Genomic DNA, 27,223 nt, shown 5'->3' on the forward strand with positions numbered 1-27,223 from the left:
ATTTAATTTCAAAATTAATTTTGAAAATTTCAATTTATTTTCAAAAACATATGCCAACAATATGGGTGGCGATAAATGCAGGACTTTTAATTTTCATTCAAAAAGTGATTGAAATTAATAATTCAATTTCAATTTATATTGAAAAAGTTATTGAAATTATTATTAACCTTCTACAAATAATTTAATTAACTAAGATTTTACTTGATTTCTTTATTAACTAAGAATTTTCAGTTTCTGCCGGTTTAGGTTCAAAAAGTTTCGATTTTTCATTAAGATTTTCAATATTTTTTGAATTTTTTTTATTGGTATTGGAATTATATAAAAATAATTGGAATTCTCAATATCCGATTTAATTTCAAAATTAATTTTGAAAATTTCAATTTATTTTCAAAAACATATGCCAACAATATGGGTGGTGATAAATGCAGGACATGTTTTAGTAAATATAGGATATTTTATTTACAAAAATCAAATGCTAATTAATTAATATCCATCTTATTTTGTCAAATCCTTTCTTTTAGAAGTTTTTAACGACATGGAGAATATCACATGAAGAGTTTTGATTAATGTAGACACTTTATTTAAAAATTCAAAACCTAATATATCTCATCTTATTCTTTTAAATCATTAACCACCAAGAGCAAGGATTTTACTGGTTTTGGAGGATGATGCGGCTGAAAGTGAAGTAAAAAAATCATTTCGATGCGGAAAATTAAAAGTTTCTTGTTTTATGTGCGAAATTTTCATTTTCTTTTTGTGCCAAATTTTATAATATATATTAATTTTGTCACTAATTTGGACCGAAATCATGTCACGACATTTAAAGGCGATTCTAGTATAAACGAATAATATAGAATTTATAGAGTTTATTCAGATGTGTTTGAGATTGAAAGTTGTAGAGAATAAATGTAGTTTTGTAAACCGTTAATAGAAAATAATGAATGATAATTAATTTTTATAGTAAAATGTCTGTAGCTACTAAAATACGTTCTAAAATATGGATAAAAATAAAAATTAAAAAACAATATCCTACATTTACTAAAAGCCGTTCTGTATTCATCATTTTCCCAACAATATACATATGTATTTTATTTTACTCATTGTAAAATAAATTAAATATTTAATATGTTGTCAATTGACCCAAGTTCGAATCCCCTTGTCAACGGTCGCTAGGTCGAGCTTGTCACACATGGTTAGCCCAGTGTGGTTTACATCTCTCGTATGGTTTGCAAGCTATTATACGAGAGTGTAGGTTTACCCAGTTCACCTATATGGTTGGCTGCGGGTTCCTGCATTACCAAAAAAAAAAAAAAAAAAAATATTTAATATGTTTACATTATGGGCCATGTTGTAGAACAAAAACATTTCTTGCTATTTTTCACGTAAATAAAGAAAAAGAAAAACCTTATCAGAAGAGGGTTCAGAATTTTGTGGTATTTAAAAATAGGTGGCTTCAAACGAAAGAAAATAGATGTCTAGTGCAATTGGAATCATTATAGTTAATTTTAAAATATTTCAGTTTATCATATGTGATTTTTGAAATTTCCATAGCTTTTGGAATTTGAACGATTTCTAAATTTTGATTTTTTTGGAATTCAAATTGGAATTAGTTTTGTTCCTGAAGTAGTTTCTTTTCTCTAGTTACTAGTGTAAATTTGTATGAAATGAAAGATCGACCGGTTATTACACACTTACATTTGTAGAGATTTTTTTGATGTTATACTTGATGAAATACATTGGGTGATTATTCATTGACGGTACTACTAAGGGGCGGGGGACTGTTGACCCCCCAAGAATAATTCTTTTTTTAGGTATTTATGCATTATATTTTTGGAATATTACTTTTGGGACCTTCAAAGGTTTTGTAAATATGTGTCTTAACCCTTAATTTTTTTGTTTATTCTCCATAATGTTATATAAATTATAGATATATATATATATATATATATATATATATATATATATATATATATATATATATATATATATATATATATCATATTTAATATAAAAATATAAAATAAAATGGTTAAAACTTGTATTATTTTAAATAAAATTTATGAATATTTACTTATTTTTGATTTTTTTTTTATCAATGTCTCTAAAAAATAATATGAGACGGTACCATGAATCCCATTAAGTATATTATTAGAATAATTTAAATTTTTTTGTCATGCTTGAAATATGATTAAATTTTATTTATATATATATTATTTTAATTAAAAATTAGCAATATAAACCATTTTCGCAATGTCTTGTGAACCTAAATTTTTTTGCTACAGGGCCCAACCCGAACTCCAAAATTTTAGTTGGCCCCCTAATTTTCTAATCCTGGTTCCGCCCCTGTGATTATTAATTGTTGATCTGCACAACAATCGTCACGTATATGTATGAGATTTTAGTGGAGAATTATTTCACCGTACCAATGGTTAAATATCAGCCGTTGTATATCATTAGGTACAACTAAAAACACATTAAACAACATTTGGTTGTTTTAATAAAAATGGCCCTACTATTAATCAGATATTATAAGACAATGTGCTATTAAATAGAAGTTGTGTCCACAAGTAATTGAAGGCTATTAAATGATATAAGTTAGTTTTTCTTAACCAAATAACAATAATAAGAAAGCATCCAAAACCATACTATTAACCAATTTCCTAAATTTTAATGAGTTTGGTAAAATTAAACATTTTCTCGAATAAAATAAAAATAATAAGAAAAATCCAAAGCCGTGCTCTCAACCAACCTCCAAACTTTAAATGAGTTTGGTATAATAATTCATTTAAAATAAATCAAATCTACTACAATGGAAAATACGAGATTAGCGCAATTTAAACATTGTACATTGACTTCAATAATAAAGGACATGTACTAATTTCTATAACATTGATCTTATTTTCAGTTTTCTTATGTTATAATTTAGTGAATAGAATTATTTTTTTATTTTTATAAAGCTTAATTATTTATTTCAATTTCAGAAAAAAGGAAAAATATAAAAGAAAATCTCATAGATTTTTTGAAACAAAAAAATGAAATTAAAAAACAAATAAATCTACCAAAACTATCCATAATGAAATCATCACTCAAAAGGAATTTAATTTGCAGCAACTTTTTAATGTCACGACGCAATGTAATAAAAATTAAAAACACTCAACCACCTTTTGAACTATAGCAAATGTATAGGGAAATTTTCAATTTTAGTCTCTTAATTTTTGAACCGATTCTACATTTGGTTCCTTATGTTCACAAAAAACACATTTAGTCCTTTATATTTAAAAAAAATCAACACTTTTGGTCATATATGTCATTTTATGTTAGTACCCAACGGAATTAAGCATATGATCATCACTATCTTAACTGACGGGCTAACTATAAATTATCGAAAATAACAAAAAGTGTTAAATTCTTGAAACACATTGGATCAAATGTGTCTTTTGTGAAATCGGTACGAACGTAAGGGACGAAACTGTAACTTCCCCTAGTGATTTGTAGTTCAAAATGAAAATGGAGATATATCATATATAATATTGAAAAATGCAAAATATTTGCAACAAATAAACCCTGTCAACTTGCTTGTGAAAAATTAAAAAAAAAATAAATTAAAATTAAAATATTTCAAGAAGCATTAAAATATTATAATTATGAACTCCTTCTAACATCCATTTGACCGACACAATGGGGTTTTGGGTGTTGTGATACATGTGAAGTTGTAGTATCACTCACCAACCAGATTAAAGACACCATCTCCAAGTGGACACACAACTCACATATTTTGCCTGCATACATACACTTTAAAAAAAGTTATATAATAATATATAAATTTATTTATTTTTTATAGTGACTGTCATAATATCATAAAGTATAGATTGAAATAATATTTAAAAATAATTTAAAAAATTCCAGTGTATGTTTTCCTGTAACAATTAAGACGAAGGAATCGATGTACTGTTTATATAATTTAAGGGTAAATTACAAACACCCCCTATGGTATGGTCAAATTACAGAAACTTCCCTCTTGTTTGGATAATTACAACCACCCCCTCAACTCCTCAAATTTAGTGGAATTTTCGAGATTATATGGAATATTATCACTTTTGTACCTGTTTTATCTCATTCAAACTCTACATTATGAAGCAAGACGATCATAATATGTGATTTTTAGCTTGTATATATCAGTTTGTGGTGCATCGAAAACTGTATTTTCTACATAAAACGAGTACAAACTAGAGCACATTCCATGGAATCTAGATGATTATGTTGAATTTGGCACCATAAGGGTGGATGTGTAAGAAAAAATCATAGTTGAGGGGGCTAGATGTAATTATCCAAACAAGAGGGGGGATTTTGTAATTTGACCATACCTCAGGGGTGTTTGTAATTTACACTATAATTTAATTAGGACAAGTGTAGTAGACAAAAGCAAGCCTGCAAAGATAACATAATTTACAACATAACTTATTTATTTATGTATGTTCCCTCCACCCTGGAACACATTCATCCAATAAGAAAACGACACGTATCTAATTCCTTTGCCCAATTTGAAATAAATAAAATAAATAAAAAATGATGATAATTAATTCGAAGTACAGTTGGCATAAGTTTAATTCTGCATCTAGAGCTTATAAGTTATAATAACTACTAACTGAACCCTACATGCTTGATACTTCACTCAGAAATCAGAGAGAATATCGTCCACAAAATTATAACAAAGGGCATTTGTGTCCATTTACTGCTGTAAATTTATAATGGAGTTTGACAATTATTTTACGGTAGAACCTCTTTACTCTTTAACGGTGGAAATTGGAATATAATTTCTCATTTCCACTTATTTCAATTAGACCCCTTTTTTTAATCAATTTTGGAACATTTTCATTCCAACTTTTTGAAAATATGATGTTGAAAAATGTTAGAAAAATATATTGTAGAAGAAAATTTTGGAAAATAAAATAATATTTGTTTGTTTTGTAACGAAGACAATATTTACTGTAACACTCAATTTTTTTTATCGTAACTATCAAACCGTATCTCAAGGAGAAATAAACTTTAAAATTTATTTTGAAAAATTATTTTAAAAATCTTAACATACACGAATTCGTTGTTGTTGTTAAATAATATTTTTTTCGCCATGAATAAGAAGTCAAAATCTATGACCATTCCACAGCAAGTAAAACAATTGACCCAAACAAGGTACAAAATCATGGCTACGTCAAGTCAACGGCAACAATCGACTTCCAATTTTCAATTTTGGCTATTTGCAATTCTCACCTTCCCTATTATCCGTCTCATTAATAAGGCGATTTCCCATGCCTTATGATTTATTACAATAATATTAAACAAAGTCAAATGTTTATTTATATGTTAAAAACATAAAATAACAACAAAATCATGTTAACAAATTGTGTGTAGTTTAAAGAAAATTTAGTAATTGTTCCTCCACAACGATGTTACATTATTTAAATTGAATTATCGGCTTAACTAAATTAACAATCCTAAAACGAAATTATCTTTGTTACCAAAAATTATTCAAAGACTTATCTTTTCTTTAAACACGATTTTGATTTGACTTATAATTAAAAATTATTTTCAATAAAATACAAAACAATTTTTTTTTTAATATTTTTCTTACAAAACGCTTTTTTTTTTTCTAGAATTTTTTTAGAAAATGATGAAATAGTATTTACTTTTCAAATTCTTGCAATAAAGCATTTTTCACTTTGTTCTTCTTTTTATAATATTCAATTTTGGCAAAATATAATATAAATAAATAATGGCGATTTAATTTAATATTTTCCCCATTCTGGCATTCGCCTTGAAGATTCCTTACCCGCGTTGCGCGTCCATGTATTTTCCTTCTTCTCTCTCCTCACCCCCTTTTTCAAGTGCGCCATACAGTTATCACTGAATATATATATATAGAGAGAGAGAGAGAGGAGAGAGAAAGCGCTATTTAAACCGTTGAGCACGTGTGGCATTTCCGTAATTCCCACCCACCCCAAAAAAAAAAAACTTCTCCTTTTTCCGACGGCGAAGGGTAGAATCGTAAATTCAACCAGTTCCGATGGACCCGAGCGGCACGCCGAGAGGAAGTTCCACTTCGGGCCGGTCCTCCCTGCTCGACTCCCTGCGCGGCTTCACTCTCTCCGGCGTGCGTATTCAGAAGGAGGAGCTCCGGAAGAAAATCACTTTGCCGGAGTACCTCCGGCTCGCCATGAGGGAGGCGATCCGGGGAAAAGACGCCTCCGCCTCCGCCGTGGTTCGGTTCCACGAGGCGGCTCGCGCCGCCGACGGAGCCGAGCCGGCTGAGTGGCCGATTGTGGTGTTTGTCAATTCGAAGAGCGGCGGGCGCCACGGGCCCGAGCTCAAGGCCCGGCTCGAAGAACTCATGGCCGAAGAACAGGTAAAATCTATTAGACTGACTGTTACGGCTTATTTTTTGGCACGTGTAAGCGTACGTGCGAACAAGTACATTATACTCTCGTGTGTGTGGATGTGCAGTCTGTTCTGTTCAGTATATATGTTGTCATCTCCTGCGATTAATTAATTAGTGATTTTTTTTTTTAAATTTTGATTTTATGATAAATCAATTATTTTATTTATCCCTTGTTTTTTCTTTGGGAATTTTTTTTTTCACTCGTGAAAATAGGTTTCAACATTACTGCTAATTAGAATTACATCATATAAACACTAATTAACATACACACACACACATATGTGTGTATATATGTAGGGCAAATTACGGCCACCTCCTTGAGGTAAGATCAAACGAAAAAATCCATCTTGTTTGGGTAATTACGACCGCTCCTCCTTGAATATGTAAATTTGACACTGTAAGGGTGGACGTGTAAGACAATATATAGTTGAGGGGATGATTGTAATTACCCAAACAGTAGGGGTTTCTTTGTAATTTAATCTTAACTCAGGGAGGTGACCATAATTTGCCCTATATATGTTTTACATCCATCATATGGGACACGATGAAAAGTTCATTATTCTTGTCAATTATTAGTTAATTAATGTTTGGCAACTTGTGTGCAATAATGAACAGCCTGGATATGGAGGTGTATGTTTCAACTCTTTCTTTCTAAGGACTAAAATGCAATTTCTTTTTTGAATTTACGAGGTTCGAAAGTTGTACCGATCAATAATTCAGACAATACGTGCTAAACACGATAATCGAGTGTTATAATCTGAAGCAGTATCGTCCAACATTGTTTACATTCGCACGTAATTGTGGTCGACAGTTCATTACAAACAAAATATATTCGTCGTAAATTCGTCTTTCTTATTCCCAGTTAAACTGTTAAACAGGTTTTCGACCTCTCGACCGTGAAACCTCACGAATTCGTTCAGTACGGATTGTCTTGCCTTGAGAACTTCGCCAGTCTTGGAGACACCTGCGCGAAACAGACTCTTGAAAAACTTAGGATTGTGGTACATATACATACATATACTATTGTAATTGTTATGGTTACGACAAATTTAATTGGAAAACTATAATATATCTATTTTTTTTTTTGACAGGTGGCGGGCGGTGATGGCACGGTAGGCTGGGTCCTAGGTTGTCTGGGAGAACTAAACAAACAGGGTACAGGCTCGACAGTTCCTCCAACTGGAATTATACCACTTGGTACTGGAAATGATTTGTCGAGAAGTTTTGGTTGGGTAAGCTTTCATCAAGTTCTAGAAGGTTCCAATGTGCGTATTTCTTTCACATTCTAGAAGGTTCTTATAGATATTTTGAATGGCCGTTTTGCAGGGTGGCTCGTTCCCTTTTAACTGGAAATCATCGATTAAAAGAACACTTGACAAGGTCGCTCGTGGCCCTGTTGTTCGTCTCGATAGGTGAAAGTCTTTAATTTTTCTATGACTTTGCCTTCTTTAGTTAATCATCGTATTTTGGTTTTTATATTGTTTTCACTGCGTTTGCAGTTTTACTAAACATGAGGCTTAATGTGCAGTTGGCAGGTTTTAATATCAATGCCAGCTGGCAAGAAATTGGATACACCGTATTCTTTGAAGGAAACAGAAGAGACACCTCTCGATCAGGTTTTTGGCTGAATTTATTTCTTGTTTTTTTACAAAAAGTATCGATTTTAATTCTGAATGTTTGTTGATTTTAATTTTAGCTGCTTGCGCATTTTGGTAGTAGATTTTGATAAATAATGCACGAGTTAAATTTCGTGATGGACGAGTGAACAGCTCCGTAAATTATCTATTACATATACTTGTTACTCCAAGATTTTTGTGCTAATTCCAAAGAGTATATCTATTTTTTACTTTCGTGTTTTGCGTATTTAAGTTTTATTTTTAATTTTGCAGGAGCTAGAAGTTGAAGGGGAGCTTCCGGAGAAGGTTTCATGCTATCAAGGAGTCTTTTATAATTATTTCAGCATAGGTCTGCATTTTAATTTCAATATGATCCCCCCCCCCCCTCTCTCTCTCTCTCTCTCTCTCTCTATATATATATATATATATGTTTGTATATTATGTTGTATTATGTTGCTCTGGTTGACGAAGGAGAAATAACTTTGCTATGTGGATGAAGGAATGGATGCTCAAGTGGCTCACGGATTCCACCATTTACGCAATGAACGACCTTACCTCGCTCGTGGTCCCATCTCAAACAAGGTGTAAATTACTCTTCCAATTTCTAAAATTAATATATTATTTTTTTAAAATTATTTATATAGATAATTTCCTCTCCCGTGGCGTTTTTAAATTGTGCATTTTGAATTCAGATAATATATTCCGGATACAGTTGCAAGCAAGGATGGTTCTTCACGCCATGCAGCAGCAATCCCGGTTTGAGGTACGGTTTCACGTGTAACGAATTTTCTCCAGACGTGTCGTAATTTAAAATTCTGCATTTCAATTAGTTCAATATGTTGCAATACTCGTTATTTCAGTGTCGATTTTTTCTTAATATTGTTGTGTAGGTCTTTGAAGAACATCTTGAGAATATTCATTAAAAAGGTCAATAGTTCTAAGTGGGAGCAAATCTCTGTGGCGTCGAGGTTAGTTCTTTTCTGCAAGAATACATTTTGCTGTCTGAATTATCATTTTTATACCCACAAATCAACTTCAATAAATTAATACTCGATAAATTAATAACCTCGCTTAAATAATAGTTTTTTCTGGTCCCGACTCGGTAAAAACCTTCTAAATTATTAGTTCAATAATTTAATATTTCGCTAAATTAATAGAATTTTGCTAGTCCCGTCTATATTAATTTACAGAGGTTTAATGTGTATACTTAACTAATTTACAACTTTTTTTCTAAATTCGATTTTCGATACAATTTCTGCTTAATCGACTTTGTACTATTATATGGATACTTCCAGTGTACGATCTATCGTTGTTCTTAATCTTCCTAGCTATGGAAGTGGAAGAAATCCATGGGGCAATTTAAAGCCAGATTATCTTGAAAAGGTATTTAGCTCGTTTTTATTTTTCGTTTTGTTATTCGTTTATTTTATTTTATTTATTTATTTATTCATTGTCACAGAGAGGATTCGTTGAGGCTCGTGCGGATGATGGATATCTGGAAATCTTCGGTTTAAAACAAGGATGGCATGCTTCAATGGTGATGGCTGAACTCATATCTGCAAAACACATAGCCCAGGTATATATTGTGATTTTGGTTTAAACTATTAGGCTTAGTCTCACTTTGCACTCTTGAAATAGAGCCTTTTGGCACTTTGCACCCTTGAAAAATTATAATAGCACTTTGCACCCTCACAATGCACCCTGAATTGAATAATAAAGATAATTTCATTTTTATTGTTTTTTTTTCCGGGGTTCAAAATAAAAAGTTATTTTTTTCAACCTCCAACCTAATTTCGAGCGCACAAAGTGCGAAAAAATAAAAATCACACCGAATTATTGAAAAAACTATATTTTCTTACAAAATAAAATAAAATAAATTTTTATCACTAAATTATTAGATTGATGGATCTTTTACTGTAATTGGTAGAAATATTATATAGAAATATTTGGAAGAAAATATGATTTTCAGGTAACTTGATAACAAAATACCTGAATGATTTTTGTTTAGTAAAATATTCTTTTTGTGATAAATTTTTTTTTTTAAATATGTTGATGAAATTTATTTTAATTTTTGCACTTTATAGTTTCAAAATGATCGATGAATAAAAAAAAATTATTTGACATTTGGAATCCTAAAAGAATACCACTAAAAATATTAAATCGACTTTATTAGCTTTAGAAATTCATTTGGGGTGCATTATGGATGATATATTGTGTTTCTAGGGTGCAAAGTGCTATTAATTTGTTTCAAGGGTGCAAAGTGTCAAAATGGTATATTTCGAGAGTGCAAAGTGGGATTAAACCAAACTATTATAGATAAAATTATAAAATTATCCTCCGAGATTTGTCTAAATTACGAAAATATCCTTCTTGTTTAAACTAAACAAACTATACTGCTCCAGGCTTCAGCGATCCGATTTGAGCTTAGAGGAGGAGAGTGGAAAAAATCATATATGCAAATGGATGGGGAGCCATGGAAACAACCGATTAGCAAGGAGTTCTCGACATTTGTGGAGATTAAGAGAGTGCCACATCATTCGAATATGGTAAGGGGAGATTAATTAGTTTCGACTAATTTATTAATGTAAAAACATTTTTCTCGTATATATATTCCTATTTTTAGTTTTGTATCTAATCTATTATTTAGGGGGAAAAAAGAAATTATCTAGTGCTGAATCTCCAAACTTGTGCTAGATTCTGTAATGTTGGTGTTCTTCGTTTTGTGTTTTTAATTTATTTATTAGGAAATGTATTCTCGGAAGCGAGAGGAACGATTTTTCGATGTACGTGTGTACTGAATGTCGTGGGCGCTTATGTGTACTGAATGCACTATAATGCTAGGATTTGCGTCTTTCCTAACACCAATTTATTTTATGAGCAATAAAATAAACCATGATATCGACATTACACATGATTGATCACGAGAGGTCGAGAGCTTTATTTAACGAAGACCGAATTTATGGGTGACTGGTCAGCGTTACACGTGATTCACTCCTCTATCTTATTGAGCATGAATTATCTCATTATGTTAGCCTGCTACATCAATTATTACCGCACCTTGTCGGGCCGGTTCTCCGGGAGCTGGAGGAGAATGTTGTGGTGAATGAGGCTGCGGTGTATCACCAGTGTCTTGATGAGTTCCGTTCCTTTCACCATTTGTTGCGCCTCCGTTATCACGTGGAACCTCTACCTCGCCGGGACGTGGATCGAAGCAAAATGGGAAAAAACATCTCATCGTATTAGTGAGTTTACGCGTAATTATTTCTCTCTCCGAGTAGATTAGAGCAAACGCAACCAGTGACCCGGTAATAATGAATAGACCACCAAATTCAAATAGAGTAAGGCCGGATGTCCCTTGAGTTATTGCGGATGATAGAGGGTCTTGTGAAGAAAATCCCGGCCCGAAATTCTTCTGTTCGAAAAAAACCATGTTCGGGCCTTGGGTGACATTCAAGATCGCCCTTGAAAAGTGCGCAACTAAGGGCGACCCAATCGGGAAAGCCTGATATAAAACGTTAGCATTTCATCACAAGATACAAATTTATTTTAATTAATAAAATTAATTCGAAGGGGGGAAGAAAACTTACGAAGCCCATTCCACCCGTACGATAAGTGGGTCCCACCATTTTGTATTGGGATTTATAGCGGTTGAGCAAAAGCTTCATGTAAGGAAGCTCATCGAACACGGCGTCGACGCCTCCGTTTTGGCTGCCTTTCGACAAAGCATCGTGGTATTCTTCGGTCGATAAGTAGTCCCTCATTCTCGATTCTCTAATATGTAGATGTTCTATCAAGAATTCTTTCATGAAGGAACCCTTATGGTAGCCCACATAGTAATCGTCAGAAAACGCGAATTCTAATTGATCAACCGTCAGAATGGCGGATAAATTTGCAGTGAAACTCTGCATTAGTACGAATGCCATAAACAACCAACAAACGAGCACGAAAACCGACCACTTGTTTTTGAGCATATTAACTGTCAGCAACAATAGAATTTTTTTTATAGGCCGATGTAAAAAACACAAACATTAGTATGAATGCTATAAACAACCAACAAACGAGCACGAAAAAAAACTATTAAGGATATAGTGTAAAAACGGCAAATTCAACGAAGCAATAATATTTACTTTCCGGGAAAGCAAGAAATGATAGTGGAAAGCAATAAATCCTTCCGCGTCGTTGCTCAGTGCGGGGGCTATCTGATTCTTCGTCATTGTTAGTTACGCGGCGACGGCGTTGCTCGGTGCGTGGGCTATTTGATTCTTCGATATTGTTAGTTACTTGGCGACGGCGTTCCAATACGCGAAGAGTTACTCCGAGCAAAATGCATGCCGCAATGATTGCTAGCCACAAATCCCATCTTAGGGGTTTCACAAAAATCCACATACTGAAAGGTTTCTTGTTTTTTACGACTAGAACAACTCCCGAGTCGACGTACGGGTGCGTAAAATCAACGTAAGATAACCGTGGAGCCCAAATTGTTGCATCCGCCACCACCATATCATATTCCTATTTATGATAATTACGGAAAAATCAAACGGAATAAGAAAATGCGACACTATAACTTTTTGTTTAAGCGAAATTCTTGTTAAGTGATCGATCTTAAGGCTTTGTTTGGTTAATGGATTTTGAAATGAAAAAAATGAAAAATCTCTAATATGTTTGGTTGGTTCCTAAAGCAAAAAATTGGTGATGAAATTGAATCAACATTTTTCTTGATCCAAACAGAGCCTAAGTAAAACATAAAAAAAAAAATTAAAAAACCGAATTACCTTAGGTATCTTCTGAAGCATAGCATCATAACTCCAATTACTATATAAGCTATCATTATAGATATGAAATTGGTAGTTGACAGAGAATGGCAACACCTTCAATGTAGCTAAGAAAATATCGATGCAAAATCCTTTTGCATACGTACGGTTTGTCTTGGGATCAACTACCACATTAACGAATTCTCGGAATCCCGGTTTCCAAGGTATTCCGACTCTGAGGTGTTCAGTTGCACCGGATTCCCATCCTTTAGGCCGCACTACACAATCTCCGTCCGGTGGTTGCATTTGTTGTGCGTCTGCTCGAGCACGTAAAAGGTAGCAGACAAGAATAACACGACAGAGAGAGAAACGAGAGCATTTGCCATCGTTTACTACCATGGTTAATTACATTTCGTAACAATATTATTAGTGATCATGCATCTCTTTAATTGAAGCCATGAGTTAATTTATAGACAATCATTTGATGCATAATAAGGTACAATTCATAGTTTTTAAGTTGTCTTTGAAATCTCATTCTCAGATTATAGTATGCGGTTGTCTATAGCTTGAATAAGTGATTCTTCTACGGCAATGGCATATATGATATATAGAAGGATAAATAGCACTTTAACCCCTTAGGTTTGAGCTTTGTGCACATGACATCCTTGTACTTTCAATATAAACACATAACTCTCCTGTAGTTTGAACTTTGTGGACATGAACCCCTTGTACTTTTAAAATAAGCACATAACCCTCATATGATATTTCACTTGGTAAATAATCATGCTCATTAAGAAGATAAAATTATTGAAAGTACAAGGATTTTATGTGCTTATATTAAAATACAAAGAGGTTATGTGCAATATTAAAAGTACAAGGGGGTCATGTGCACAAAACTCAAACCACAAAAGGGGTTAATTGTTACTTACCCTAAATATAAATTAAAAAGTAAAATATAGGGTAAATAACATTTGAGACCCATGTGGTTACAAACTTTTTTAGATGACCATCTTATACTCTGTACATAGCCCCCTTGTAGTTTGTAAGGGGTAGTTTGTGTTAGTTTTTCCGTCAAAATTAAATACTGGTGTCAAATATCAAAATATTATATTTTGCAGATGACCCCTTGTGCTTACATTTTCCCCTTTAATTTTGTATATAACCCTATTGAAGTTTGACAGAAAACCTAACGGACGCTACCTCTATCAACCACAAGGGAGTTTTATGTGCTTATATTTAGAGGCGAGTCCGCCCTTAGGCAAGGGTGGACTCAAGCCCACCCTCAATTTACAATTTCCCACCAATATACTATATATCTATTTAGCCCACCCAAAATTTCAATTATGCAAAAGAAGCCCCATTTTTTTTTTATTAAATAGCCTTCTCAAAATCCAAATTAATACAAAAAAATCCAAAATTTTATTAATTAGCCCACCCAAAATCCAAATTAATGCAAAAAAAATACCTAAAATTTGTTTTTTTTTTTTCGTTTCTTCTTTTCATATTTTCAAAAAGAATCCTTAAAAAATCCTAAACTTTTTTTTGGGGGCGCTGCCCCCAAACCCTCGAAAATTTAAGCTCACCATATACCAAATTTATGGACTCGCCACTGCTGATATTGCAAGTACAAAGAGACCATCCGCAAAAACTTGTAACCATAGGGGGCTTAAGTGGTATTTACCTAAAATAAATAGGGATGTCCGTAAATGAAAAACAAAATTAAATGAATCTTTTTCATCTTTAAATGTCTTGATCTCTATAACAATTAGTCCAAGTGGAGAAATCAAGGATTCAATTTAATTTATTTAAGGCGACCAGAACTATGGGGCTCGAACGTTTAGACGGGGAAAACTAAAAATTCTACTTTTTAAAATTGACATGGGCCTTAATAAATTATTAATAACAATTAAATACACAATTAAGGAGTAATTGAATGTAATTAAGAAAACTTACGTCCCACATCGGAAGATTAAGATACAATGAAACCGTTTATATTAGCGTTGTTTAGCATTAAAGGACACGACCTTACTTGAACAGGATCTGTTCTATAGGCTCGTACCTCTGTATCCTTGATTTCTAAGGAGACAGGAAACCATGTCTGGTGGATGAACCATGGCTGCTCGACCAGAACGTGATTAACGGACTCACTGGCCCTGCCCAGTTGACTCGGTAGAGGATCGTTCTCGGCTAGCTTTGGCTGGCTGGGGTGGTCGTGCAGCTGTCTGACAGACTAATCAAAATTTTTTTTCTCCTTTTCCCCTGTTTTTGCATTTTTTTTTAATATTGCTGTTTAAACCACAAATTTTCCAGCAAATTCACTTATTGCCCTCCCAATTTCTTCCAGAAAACTTTTAGTTGCCCAAGGCTTAATCCCACTGTACAATTTTCGTACTTTACACCCTCGAAAAAAGTTAATGGCATTTTGCACCCTAGAAAGATAATATATCATGCATAATGCAAGTTTTTAAAGCTAATAAATATAATTTAATATTTTTAGCGGTATTTAAAAATTATATTTTTAATCACAAAATATTTTTTATGTGATTATCATATTTTCTTCCAAATATTTCTACCTAATATTTCCACCAATTACAATAAAAGATCTATCATTCAAATAATTTAGTGATATTAGTTTATTTGATTTTATTTTGTAAGCAAATATATTTTTTTCAATTATTCGGTGTAATTTTTATTTTTCTCGCACTTTATGCGCTCGAAATTAGGTTGGAGGTTGAAGAAAATAACAATTTAATTTGTTATTTTGCACTCCGGAAAAAAAATCAATAAAAAATGAATTATCCTTTATTATTCAATTAAGGGTGCATTGTGAATGATTTATTGTGTTTTGAGGGTGCAAAGTGCTATTATTGTTTTTCAAGGGTGCAAAGTGGGATTAAGCTGTTGCCCAATAAATATTTTCCGCTCATAATAATAATCCATACATACATATACATACATACATAGATATACATAAATATGATTCTTTCGACCCTACACCTTGTGATAAATACCGGGTAGGTCTTCTGCTCACACGTGTCATATTTAATTATTTATTATATATTCCCCAGGGATAACCTGTAGGGGTTTTAGAAAAATTCAAAAGTACACGTTCAACATGAGACCCACCCGATATTTATCACTAGGTGTAGGGTCAAAGGAAGCGTAATTGGCACTTTGCACCCTCGAATTACATGCTTAGGTCACTTTTCCAACCAAAGATGTAGCAGAGTGCAAAATGCAAAACAAATTGTAATTGGAGGGTGCAATTTAAGGGTGCAAAGTGCCAAAAGCATGTAATTCGACGGTGCAAAGTGCCAATTACCCGTCAAAGGAGCCACATACATATACATACATACATACATACATATATGAGTAAACTGCAAAATGTACCCCCATATAATCTCCAAATAGCAAAAATCCTCGTGTGATAAATAAACTAGCAAAAACCCCCCTGTGAAATTTAGTCAAAGGCAGAAACCCCCCTGGTTGACTTTGATGTGGCTCACTCACTGGATGTGCGGCTGGTAGCTGATATTTGGACGTGAAATGACGAAATTGTCCTTAAAAAAAGAATATATATATATATATATATATATATATATATATATATATATATATATATATATATATATATATATATATATATATATATATATATATATAAACACTTAAATTGAAAAATTATTAAAAATTTGGTGTTCAAATGAAGTATATGTTTTTTTAAGTACAAAATAAAGAAATACATAATAATGGAATTTAAGTTTTCTTTTTATGTATGGATAATTTAAAATATATACATAAATTATCTGATAATAAAATAGAAATAAAATACCCCATTGTACTTTTTTAATTAAGATATAACAAAAATAAAATAATTAAAATATTTATAAAATATAAGAATTTATTAATTGCAAAACGGCAGGGGTATTTATGTCTTTTTATATCAAGTCAGCACTCAAATGAATAATGGGTCGAGTGTGCTTTATAAATAATTTCATGGGGAGTTTTTGCTAGTTTTTTTATCACAGAGGAGTTTTTGCTATCTGGAGATTACACATGAATAGTTTTTGTAGTTTACTCTCATTATTATATTATTAGGGAGGCAAGACTGAAAATCGAACTAAGCTACTCGATGCGAGATTGTTCGTGTTAAAAAACTGTTTCAGCTCAGTTTGTTAGCAAAACGAACCAAACTTGAAATCCTGCAATAAACTTCAAGCACATACATCCCTTTATTCAATTGGGTCCTATGAACCATCATCCATGATTTTGAGCAGCATTAGCAATAATCTCGAGTTCTTCCGGCTCTCTGATGAGTCGAGCATCTTCTCCAGGAGGAGGAATATTCCCAACATCTTCTGCGACTTCAATAACACGTGCACCGACCTCTACCGGAGGAATATGTGGGGTCCAAAAACTCGAGAAATAATTTTGGATAAAATGGCCAATCGCTTCGCTCTCGGAGTAGACTAAAGCAAATGCAATAAGTGACCCGGTAATAATGAAGAGCCCTCCAAATTCACGCAACGAAAGGCTCGATGTTCCTTGAGAGATTACCGAAGATAGTGGATCTTGTGAAGAATATCCCGGTCCGAAATTCTTTTGTTCGAGAGAACTCATTTCCGAACCTTGCGTAACATTCAAGATCACCCTCGAGAAATACGCAACTAATGGAGAGCCAATTGGAAAAGCCTAAACAAAAACAAAAAAAATGAAAAAGTCTGATTGTAAAAGTTTATTCAAAAACAAAAGTTAGTGATTATGAGTTAAGTTGGTACAAAGTGTTCATTTCTAAAAGTTGTAGGTGTTTGCAAATACGCTGGAAATCAACTTTAAATAGAAAAAGCATGTCCAAAGATGCTTTTCAAATTACAGCTGATTTTTACAAACACCTAAAAAAAGATTATAAGCGGAAAAAAGAAGCTTAAAGGTTGTTTGTAAAAGCTTTTGCAAGCACCACCTAAGAAGTAAACTTTATATGCCGTAATCAACTTATAAGTTTACGAAGAGGATAACTTACGAATCCCATGCCACCTGTCGTGTAAGTGGGTCCCACTATTTTGTACTCGGATTTATACCGGATGAGGAAGAGTTTCATGTAAGGGATTTCATCGAACACCGCATCTACGCCTCCCTTTTTGCTTCCCCTAGACATAGCATCGTGGAACGCTTCGATTGACGAATACGCCCTCAGCCTCGATTCCCTAATATGCCTCTGCTCCGTCAAAAACTTCTTCATGAAGGAACCCTCGTGGTACCCCACATAGTAATCATCAGAAAAATCGAACTCCAATTGGTCAACGGTCAAAATGGCGGATAAATTGGCAGTGAAGCTCTGCATTAGTACGAACGCCATCAACAACCAACAAACCAGCACGAAAACCGACCAGTTATTCGATAACCTATTTCCTGTTCAACAACAATTAGAAAAACGATAATTGTTTTACGAACTCGCATGTAATGAACAGAAAAAAAGAGTTAAGGATTCTTAACGAGCACGAATATTTTACTTTCCGGGAACACGAGAAATGCTATCGGAAACCAATAAGTCATTCCATTCGGCTCGATTGCTCGGCGTTCCAATATGCAAAGAACTAATCCAAGCAAAATGCTGGCCACAGCAATTGCAAGCCAAAGATCCCATCTCAAGGGCTTGATAAAAATCCACATGTTTAACGGTTTCTTGTTTTTGACCACTAAAACAGCTCCCGATTCGGAATACGGTAGCGAAAAATCGACGTACTCTGCTCGTGGGGCCCATATTGTTGTATCCGCCACTACCATATCGTATTCCTACATCATGTTCAAGGGAAAAAAAAAACATAACTCCAATGTTAGTGGAGACACGAATTAAAAAAAAAAAAAAGAACACCGAATTACCTCGGGTATCTTGTGAAGCATGGAATCGTAACTCCAGTTACTACTTTTGCTGTCATTGTAGATACGAAACTCGTAATTTATCGGTAGTGGCAGAACCTTTAATGCAGCTAAGAAGATATCTACATGATGATGCTAAAAAGTAGATCACCTGGGGTAGTGTAGTAAATGTATTGGGAGAGCAAAGCGGATCGGTAGCTTGACAACTTGATGATCCTGAGGTACCTGCGAAATGAACACACGTGAACTACGCCGGGGGTTGATCCGGCGGAAACCCCTCCGACGCTCAAGTCAGACGTGCTGATCATAGAATTAGTCCAGAGAATACGTATTGTAGTATTGCTCAGTTAATAGGACGTACCTTAATAAAATGAGTAAAACCTCTATTTATATGTCGTTTATTGGGTTGGGTTTGCTTTGTTGGGCCCAAACCTTACTTGAAGGTGTTTGGGCCTCGGTGATATTAGTCTTCGATATTGGGCTCGTAGCCCAGTAGGTAAAGAAATTGTAGGCCCATTGAGTTGGCCCAATTAGGCGCCCAATTAGGCATATCATTAAGCCCCCCACTCTCGAGTCGATGTGGGGGCCATGTTGTGATGGGTCTCAAATCGTGTCGAGGGTAAAAATTGTAGAAGTCGATCGTTGGCGGATGGCCTAATGGTATGCGGAAACGCGTTGGAGCGTGTGTCGGAGGGGCGTGAATGCGCGTTGGCGCATAGCGCGACAAGGTCGTCGCGATGTAACTTAATTGAGTCGTCGGTTTTGTCCCGCGACGATGTAGTAGCGAATTATCTCTTCGTGGGAGTTGTCTTGTCGCGGGGTAATAGTGCTGATCGAGTTATCTCCTCGTGGGAGTTGTCTCGTGATAATGTAGTAGCACGGATCAAGTAATCTCCTCGTGGGAGTTGTCTATGGGGTAATCGAGTTGATCGAGTTACGTCCTTGTGGAAGTTGTCTCTAGGGTAATCGAGTTGATTGAGTTACGTCCTCGTGGATATTGTCTCACGATAATGTAGTAGCACGGAGCTAGTATTCTCCTCGTGGGAGTTGTTATTTTTCGACATTGTCAATGTTTTGACGCGTTGCTTATATGTGTTTACATATAGCCTTGTGCGTGATGTACTTGAGGAGGGGATCAGACTCTCAAGATTTTTTTTTTTTTTTATGGGGGTCGTGCCCCTTGTTAGACCTCGTGGGTCTTAAGTATGTTTGGACCGTGGCCACGTTTTAATGAATGACCCATCGAAAACAAGTAGATAAATTTGAGTAATCAAGCTGGCCAGGCTATATAGATTCTCATAATGTCTCTAAGTGCTTCTAGGGTTGTAATCGTGCTAACTTGAGCTTGTGATTATATAGTGAATTTCGGGCGAGTTGTCTCCTCATGGGAGTTGTCTCGCGGTGAGTAATATTTATCGAGTGAGGTGGTTGCACGTGGGAGTTGCCTTGCAACGGATTTGTAGTATCGAGCGAGTTGGCTCCTCGTGGGAGTTGTCTCGCTGCGGGTTGTGGTACCGAGCGAGTTGGCTCCTCGTGGGATTTGTCTCGCTGCGGGTTCGTAGTACCGAGCGTGTTGGCTCCTCGTGGGAGTTGCCTCGCTGCGGGTCGTAGGATGGAGCGAATGGTCTCCTCGTAGGAGTTATCTCGTTGTGGGTTCGTAGACCCGAGGGAGTTGACTCCACGTGGGAGTTGCCTCGCAACGGGTTATATGACTGAGCGAGTTATCTCCTCGTGGGAGTTTCCTTGTAAGGGGTTGTAGGATCGAGCGAGTTGTCTTCTCGTGGGAGTTGCCTCGCTGCGGGTTGTATAACTGCGCGAGTTGGCTCCTCGTGGGAGTTGTCTCGCAAGGGAGTTGTAGGAGCATCGGATGGCGCGCGACTGAGGAGCGCGCGAACTGAGGTCGCTCTGAGCGAATTGTCTCCTCGTGGGAGTTATCTCGAAACGGGTTGTATAGCCGAGCGAGTTGTCTCCTCGTGGGAGTTGTCTCGCTGCGGGTTGCAGTACCGAGCGAGTTGGCTCCTCGTGGGAGTTGTCTCGCTGCAAATTGTGGGACGGAGCGAGTGGTCTCCTCGTGGGAGTTATCTCGCTACGGTTATGAGACCCGAGGGAGTTGGCTCCTCGTGGGAGTTACCTCGCAACGGGTTATAGGACGGAGCGAGTAGTCTCCTCGTGGGAGTTATCTCGCTATGGTTTCGTAGACCCGAGGGAATTGGCTCCTCGTGGGAGTTATCTCGCAAGCCCCCCACTCTCGATACGATGTAGGAGCCAAGTGGAAAGGGGTACCGGATCGTATTGAGAGTAGATCGGTGATGTAGTCTTGCGTTAATCGTTGGCATGGCGTGGAGAAATAATTTTTTTTTTTTGAGAGTGCACACGATTTGTTAGAGCGCGTTGAAATTCTCGCACGATTTGGTGAAGCAAGGTGAAATCGGCATGCGATTTGGTGGAGGGTGTTGAAATTAGCGCGCAATTTCGATGAAGCGCGTCAAAATATATGCCCGCTTTGATGGAGAGTAGTAAAATTTACGCGCGATTAGGTGACTGAAGGAGAGGCACGCGCGAATTAATGTGGTATGAGAAAGCGCGCGCGCACGATTTGACGATGTATAGGGGGGGCGCGCGGTGTGATTTGAGCTGACTCAAAGTGATAAAAAGTAGAGGGTGATGTGATGGATAGTGCAGACTTTGGCAGGTGCGTGCCAAACGCCCACCTGCTGCACTGCCACTTAAATTTTTTTTTTTTTTTTTTTTTTTTTTTTTTATTATTATTATTGCTGAAGCGCGCGGATCGAGGCGTGGCTTTTGCAGATGTGTGCTGCCCCAAGAGCGTGTGTTGTGCACGCGCTGCAACCATTTTTTTTTTTTGTTTTTTTTTTATTTCTTCTTCCAGCGCGCGCGCGTACCGAGGACGGCGCGCGTCGCGTGTGCTGCACGCCCGCGTGCTTTGTCAGCACTTTTGGACTCTTTTTTTTTTTTTTTTTTTTCTTTTACTCTCTTTTTTCTTCTTCCTTTTCTTTCTTCTTTCTTTCTTCTTCTTTCTTCTTCTCTTTTTTCTTCTATTTTTTCATCTTCTTTTTTTTTTTTTTTTTTTTTCTTTTTCTTTTTTCTTCATCTTCTTCTGGGTCTCGCGTGCGCGATTTTACCCCCTTTTTTTTATTTGGTTGATATTCACCCCCTTAGGGATGTTCTATTTTTTGAGTTGGGAGATTATCCTCGTTCCTTGAGATGGGATGTGCACCCCCTTGGGGATGTTCTATTTTTTGAGTAGGGAGATTATCCTTGTTCCTTGAGATGGGATGTGCACCCCCTTGGGGATGTTCTATTTTTTGAGTAGGGAAATTATCCTCGTTCCTTGCGATGAGATGTGCACCCCCTTGGGGATGTTCTATTTTTTGAGTAGGGAGATTCTACTCGTCTCTTGAGATGTGATGTGAACCCACTTAGGGTTGAAAGGTAAGGGTCATGCCCAACCTTAGGATGGGGATAACTGTCCACTGTAGGATGAGGCGCTCGAGACCTATGGTCTGAGGTGGATGCGCACGGTTGTGCCATTGGTTCGCGCGTGCGCGTCAGACCCTTTTTTCAGTTTTTGAAGTAGGGACGTGAAACACTTGATGGGATGTGAAACCCCTTGGGGTTGAAAGGTAAGTGGATGTACCACCCTTGAGATGAGATGCCCAACTTTAGGGTGGGATAGCCCCCCATTTAGGATGAGGCGATCACGAACCACTGGGGTGAGATGCCCAACCTTGGCGATTTATGGTGCCACGATTTCCGTGATCATAAGCTGAAGGTCTTCTTCGGTTATCTGAACCGTTCGAGAAGTAAATAGAAATTGATCATGTTGAGGACCCCGTGGGGCCTCACGAGGAGGAGCGTTGGCTCCTGCTATGACGATGTATGGTGCCACTGCTTCGGTGGTAGCACAAGTTGAAGCTTCCGCGATTATACGCTGAAGGTCCTTATCGGTTATCTGAACCGTTAGAGGAGCAAGTAGAAGTTGATCTTGTTGAACGTTCGGCGATCATATGCTGAAGGTCCTTTTCGGTTATCTGAACCGTTCGAGGGGGCGAAAGTAGACCCCCAGAGAGTCAATGACCCATGGCGAATGAAATATTTTGGGGGCAGTTGTAAGCCCCAAGGGAGTCGATAACCCTTGGCGAACGAAATATTTTGGGGGCGATGTAAACCCCAAGGAGTCGATAACCCTTGGCGAGCAAAATATTTTGGGGGCGATGTAAACCCCCAGGGAGTCGATAACCCTTGGCGAGCGAGATATTTTGGGGGCGATGTAAACCCCCAGGGAGTCGATAACCCTTGGCGAGCGAGATATTTTGGGGGCAGAGGTAAGCCCCCATGGAGTCGACGGCGGTGGTGCCATAGGTGGCTCCACATGTGGAGCAGGTGCTGGTATCGCGTTGGGAGCATTTGCTCCCATCGTGGCGATATATTAGATCACGGCCTCTGTGGCAGCGCGAGTTGAAGCTTCTGCTATCATGCGTTGAAGCGCATCCTCGGTTATTTGAACCATTCGAGGAGCAGGGAGTGATGGATCGGCGAGTGGTGGGTCCTGAGGGGGGATCACCTGAACCTCGCGAGGCGGATCCATGGGATGGGGAGGAGGTGGCAAGCCAGAGCCTCCACGAGGTGGGAGGTCGTTAGCTGTGTCGTTTTCTCTCCGAGCAGACGCCTCAGGAGGATCTTGTTGGCTACGTGATCTGGTTTGCATCGTTCCCACAGACGGCGCCAAAATGATGATGCTAAAAAGTAGATCACCTGGGGTAGTGTAGTAAATGTATTGGGAGAGCAAAGCGGATCGGTAGCTTGACAACTTGATGATCCTGAGGTACCTGCGAAATGAACACACGTGAACTACGCCGGGGGTTGATCCGGCGGAAACCCCTCCGACGCTCAAGTCAGACGTGCTGATCATAGAATTAGTCCAGAGAATACGTATTGTAGTATTGCTCAGTTAATAGGACGTACCTTAATAAAATGAGTAAAACCTCTATTTATATGTCGTTTATTGGGTTGGGTTTGCTTTGTTGGGCCCAAACCTTACTTGAAGGTGTTTGGGCCTCGGTGATATTAGTCTTCGATATTGGGCTCGTAGCCCAGTAGGTAAAGAAATTGTAGGCCCATTGAGTTGGCCCAATTAGGCGCCCAATTAGGCATATCATTACTACACAAAATCCATTTACATTTGTTTGATTTGTGGTGGGATCAATTACAACGTTAACAAATTCTATGAATCCCGGTTTCCATGGAATTCCGATTCTGAGGTCTTCAGTTTCAAGGATCGCCCGACCCTTTGGCCGCACTACGGAATTTCCGGGCCATAACACGTTTTTGAGTTCGTTTGTCGAAATTGAATTTGTTGGTTCGACGAACGACGAATTCAACTCTCTAATTATTCCTCTTTCTATAGTCCAAAATCCGAGTTTCCTCTCCCCATTTCCGATAATATTGAATATTTCAAACGCCGAAACCTTTAATTTGCCGTCGACGAGTTCGAAATCTCCGGCCAAGCCTCTGAATTTTGTGTTCGACAGCTCCCTCAGAAGCATTGGACCTAGAACTGAGATTCTTAAGCCTCTGTTATCCGTTCTGTTTTTATCCCCGTTTAGGTCTAATAAGCTCGAATTTACTCGTCGAATATTTTCTATTGCAATTGCTAATGCGGTTACTGCGTCGTACACCCATAAACCATTAATATTCACCTCGGTAATCGAACCCGAAGTATTATTGTTCAAGAGCATATTCCTTTTCCACCTTTCTTGGAAACTTTTGAGCTTTTTCGAGGCAAATAGATAAGGCCTTATGCCAAGAACTCCATCCATCGAATCACGAGCACTAAAATCGACAGAATCAAGAAAGATGGATAAGCTATCGGTTACGACCCACGCGTACCCTTCCTTCATCATCCCTGCATTACTGGCAATAGCAAACAAACGCGAACCGAGCCCGGGGCCCGCGTGCACCAAAAACACCCTCGTTTTTTTCTTCTTCAACATTTTGAGTTCTTTCAAGATATGACTATCGCTGGCTGACGTGGCGATTGAAGTCTTGCACGGCACTTCAATGCCAGCATCATGGAGAACGTTGATCGTACGAGAAACGAAATTATTACCGTATTCAGTGTCGTCTTCGTATAAGATCACAACTTCGGGCCATTCAAATTTTTGACAAATGGATGCAAGAGCATGCGATTGAACTGCATCGTCCGATGCTGTCCTAACAATGTAGCGGTTTTCTTCGTACGATACGGATGAGCTTCTTGCGGTGAAAGAAATAATCGGCAAGCGAACGGTCTCACCGATTGCGGCTGCGAATGCTTCTTGCTTTGATCCGTGAGGCGCGAATATACCACACACTTCTTCATTTTTCACTAACTCTAGAACTGCACCAAACATATTTTCACTAATCCAAGCTCACAAGTAGATTTTTTCTGCATTTCTTTTGAAAGATTTTATAAATTTTACTCATTGCTTATGAAGATTTATACTCCCGAGTAGTTAAATGTAACTATTTCATTAAATTAATAGGGCAAATTACAGCTACGCCTACGCCTGATATAAGGTCAAATTACAAAAAAAAACCCTCTTGTTTAATTTGCATAATTACAACGACCCCCTTCAACTAATTATGTATTGTCTTACGAATAAACCCTTCCAGTTGGTAAACTTAGAGGTGTCCATTCGGTATACAAAAAATTCATACCGTTTATCGTACGATTCGGTAAATAACCGAATTATCGAAATTTTATTACAAATATCTAAAAAATGTTTATTTTAATTAAGTTTAGTTTAAATACTAATATTTCATATAAAAATAAAAAAACTGATATTGAACCGAATTACCAGTTCAGTAATCGGCATGAACCGAATTTTCGTTCAGTTTGGGAACACCCCTATGTAAATTTGACAATGTAAAGGTGAATGTGTAAGGAAATCATAATTGAGGGAGTGTGTAAGGAAATCATAATTACGCAGACAAGAAGAGTTTTTCGTAATTTGACCTTACCTCAAAGATGTCCGTAATTTGCCCAAATTAATAACACCTGTTTCACGTGGTATACCTTAAGCCCTTGTTTGGTTGGGGAGATCAGTCATTATTAACTTAATAATCGGACTTTGTTTGATATTTGATATCTTGCTTTTTAGGTTGTTTTTTTGTTGGACATCCCGAATTCAGATAAAATAATTGGATTTTTATTAAATTATTTTATCTTATCTCGATAACCAAATAAGGCCTAAGAGTAGAAAACATTGGGGACACTTCAAATTTCCAAAAAAAAAAAAATAAAAAAAAAAGATTCAACGGCCTAAAGTAAAGAACAGAGAAACACACAGACGAAAAAGAAAAAAGACGAAAAAGAAAAAGAAGAGAAAAACGAAAAGAAAAGTAAACGCACCGGCAACATTAACATCGAGCACGCTTTTAGCATCTTTCTTGTGCAGTTGCAATCTCGTTATGTGATTTGGATGTGCTTTGTAAAAATCAGAAACTGCCATATCCATGCACATGTTCACCATCGTGCCGAAAGTCGAATTCATGTCGAGAACTAAACCGATCCCGACCGTTGATCGCATTTCTTCCGAGATTGTGTTTTCAACGTGAACATGAAAAAGGTAGAGAAGAATTAATAGGACATGTGAAGAAAAGAAACGAGAGCATTTGGGCATTTTTTCTTTCTTTCTTTTTTGTAATGATAATCAACAATTCAATTAGTGCATGTTAGAACTAATTAATTAAACCTGAATTTTTATTTATCTTTTTAAGTGTCAGCTTGTGTGTGTATATATATATGTATATGATTGGTGCATGTTCTTCATTATTTAAAAAAATAAAAAAATGTCAAACACCGTTTTAAAAAAGAAAATTAAAAGAAAAAAAAATGAAAGGAATGTCAAACAACATTAATTAATGTATTAGTATGATTATCCAATGTCAACTGCATCAAGCAAACAAGAAAGTCAAATCACTGCCAGCTAGGAATAATTTGATATGTAATTATGTTTATTAGTTTTGGTTTTTTCTTGTGACAATCATGGATATAATGGTGTCATGTTGTCAATATTTTTCATCTTTATGTTTTTTTTTTCTATGTAAAATTATACAATTAGAAGAGGTGAGCGTGTATATATATATTTTTATTAACATATTTAGAATAATTCGCGAAAAATAAACAATTGGGTATAAGTAGGGGTAAAAATCGGACGGAATAAATCGGAAATGATTTTTTTCAGAAAATTTCAAATTTTGTTCAGAAGAAAAAAAATGGGTTCCAATTTTCGTACCCTATAAAATCGGAATGCAAAAATTCATCATGCCGACTTCGGAATGCCTCAAATTGGTGAAATTTCGAAAATTTCGAAAACTACATGAGTTTATAATCTCTTGTTACAAATTCGGATATAATGAGAATTTCCACAGTATTTTTCTATATTTATCGATGAAATTGAGAGTAAAATGAGGTAAAATGATATCGAACCAAAATACAAGGGGAAAAGTGGAATTTGCCCTTTCTATTATTAAAATTTTAA

General features: G+C 36.3%; 2 protein-coding genes and 1 non-coding gene across 3 annotated transcripts; 2 read left to right on the plus strand and 1 right to left on the minus strand.

Moving 5' to 3' along the window:
- The first annotated feature begins 5,667 nt into the window (after positions 1–5,667).
- On the plus strand, positions 5,668–10,908 carry LOC105952323 (diacylglycerol kinase 7). The gene is made up of 12 exons (XM_012975864.2): positions 5,668–6,400; positions 7,312–7,434; positions 7,525–7,665; positions 7,760–7,845; positions 7,962–8,049; positions 8,323–8,398; positions 8,549–8,631; positions 8,742–8,812; positions 8,940–9,017; positions 9,345–9,432; positions 9,509–9,625; positions 10,452–10,908. The coding sequence occupies exons 1-12, from the start codon at positions 6,062–6,064 to the stop codon at positions 10,608–10,610; spliced, it is 1,449 nt and encodes a 482-aa protein (XP_012831318.2). The 5' UTR covers positions 5,668–6,061; the 3' UTR covers positions 10,611–10,908.
- An 81-nt stretch (positions 10,909–10,989) lies between these two features.
- LOC105952263 (glutamate receptor 2.5) lies at positions 10,990–26,428 on the minus strand. The gene is made up of 10 exons (XM_088824767.1): positions 26,092–26,428; positions 23,864–25,077; positions 18,681–18,812; positions 18,311–18,593; positions 17,821–18,209; positions 17,069–17,492; positions 12,822–13,117; positions 12,177–12,558; positions 11,637–12,067; positions 10,990–11,551 (listed from the first exon to the last, which is right to left on the minus strand). The coding sequence occupies exons 1-10, from the start codon at positions 26,360–26,362 to the stop codon at positions 11,078–11,080; spliced, it is 4,296 nt and encodes a 1,431-aa protein (XP_088680893.1). The 5' UTR covers positions 26,363–26,428; the 3' UTR covers positions 10,990–11,077.
- On the plus strand, positions 14,820–15,032 carry LOC148767720 (small nucleolar RNA U3). The gene has a single exon (XR_016034153.1). It is a non-coding gene; the product is annotated as a small nucleolar RNA U3 (small nucleolar RNA).
- Positions 26,429–27,223: the final 795 nt, after the last annotated feature.

This window comes from Erythranthe guttata, chromosome 10, assembly GCF_056151865.1.
Source record: "Erythranthe guttata isolate IM_541 chromosome 10, IM_541, whole genome shotgun sequence".
In the NCBI taxonomy this organism is placed as follows: domain Eukaryota; kingdom Viridiplantae; phylum Streptophyta; class Magnoliopsida; order Lamiales; family Phrymaceae; genus Erythranthe; species Erythranthe guttata.

What these genes read in the sequence shown, in the direction of transcription:
- LOC105952323 (XM_012975864.2), top strand. Translation starts at nt 6,062, where the DNA reads ATGGACCCGAGCGGCACGCCGAGAGGAAGTTCCACTTCGGGCCGGTCC. An exon ending in AGCCAGATTATCTTGAAAAG is followed by an intron (nt 9,433 to 9,508) that starts GTATTTAGCTCG and finishes TCATTGTCACAG; the next exon opens with AGAGGATTCGTTGAGGCTCG. An exon ending in CTGCAAAACACATAGCCCAG is followed by an intron (nt 9,626 to 10,451) that starts GTATATATTGTG and finishes ATACTGCTCCAG; the next exon opens with GCTTCAGCGATCCGATTTGA.
- LOC105952263 (XM_088824767.1), bottom strand. Translation starts at nt 26,362, where the DNA reads ATGCCCAAATGCTCTCGTTTCTTTTCTTCACATGTCCTATTAATTCTT. An exon ending in TGCTTCACAAGATACCCGAG is followed by an intron (nt 18,594 to 18,680) that starts GTAATTCGGTGT and finishes AACATGATGTAG; the next exon opens with GAATACGATATGGTAGTGGC. An exon ending in TATTGCTAATGCTGCTCAAA is followed by an intron (nt 13,118 to 17,068) that starts ATCATGGATGAT and finishes GTGCTCGAGCAG; the next exon opens with ACGCACAACAAATGCAACCA.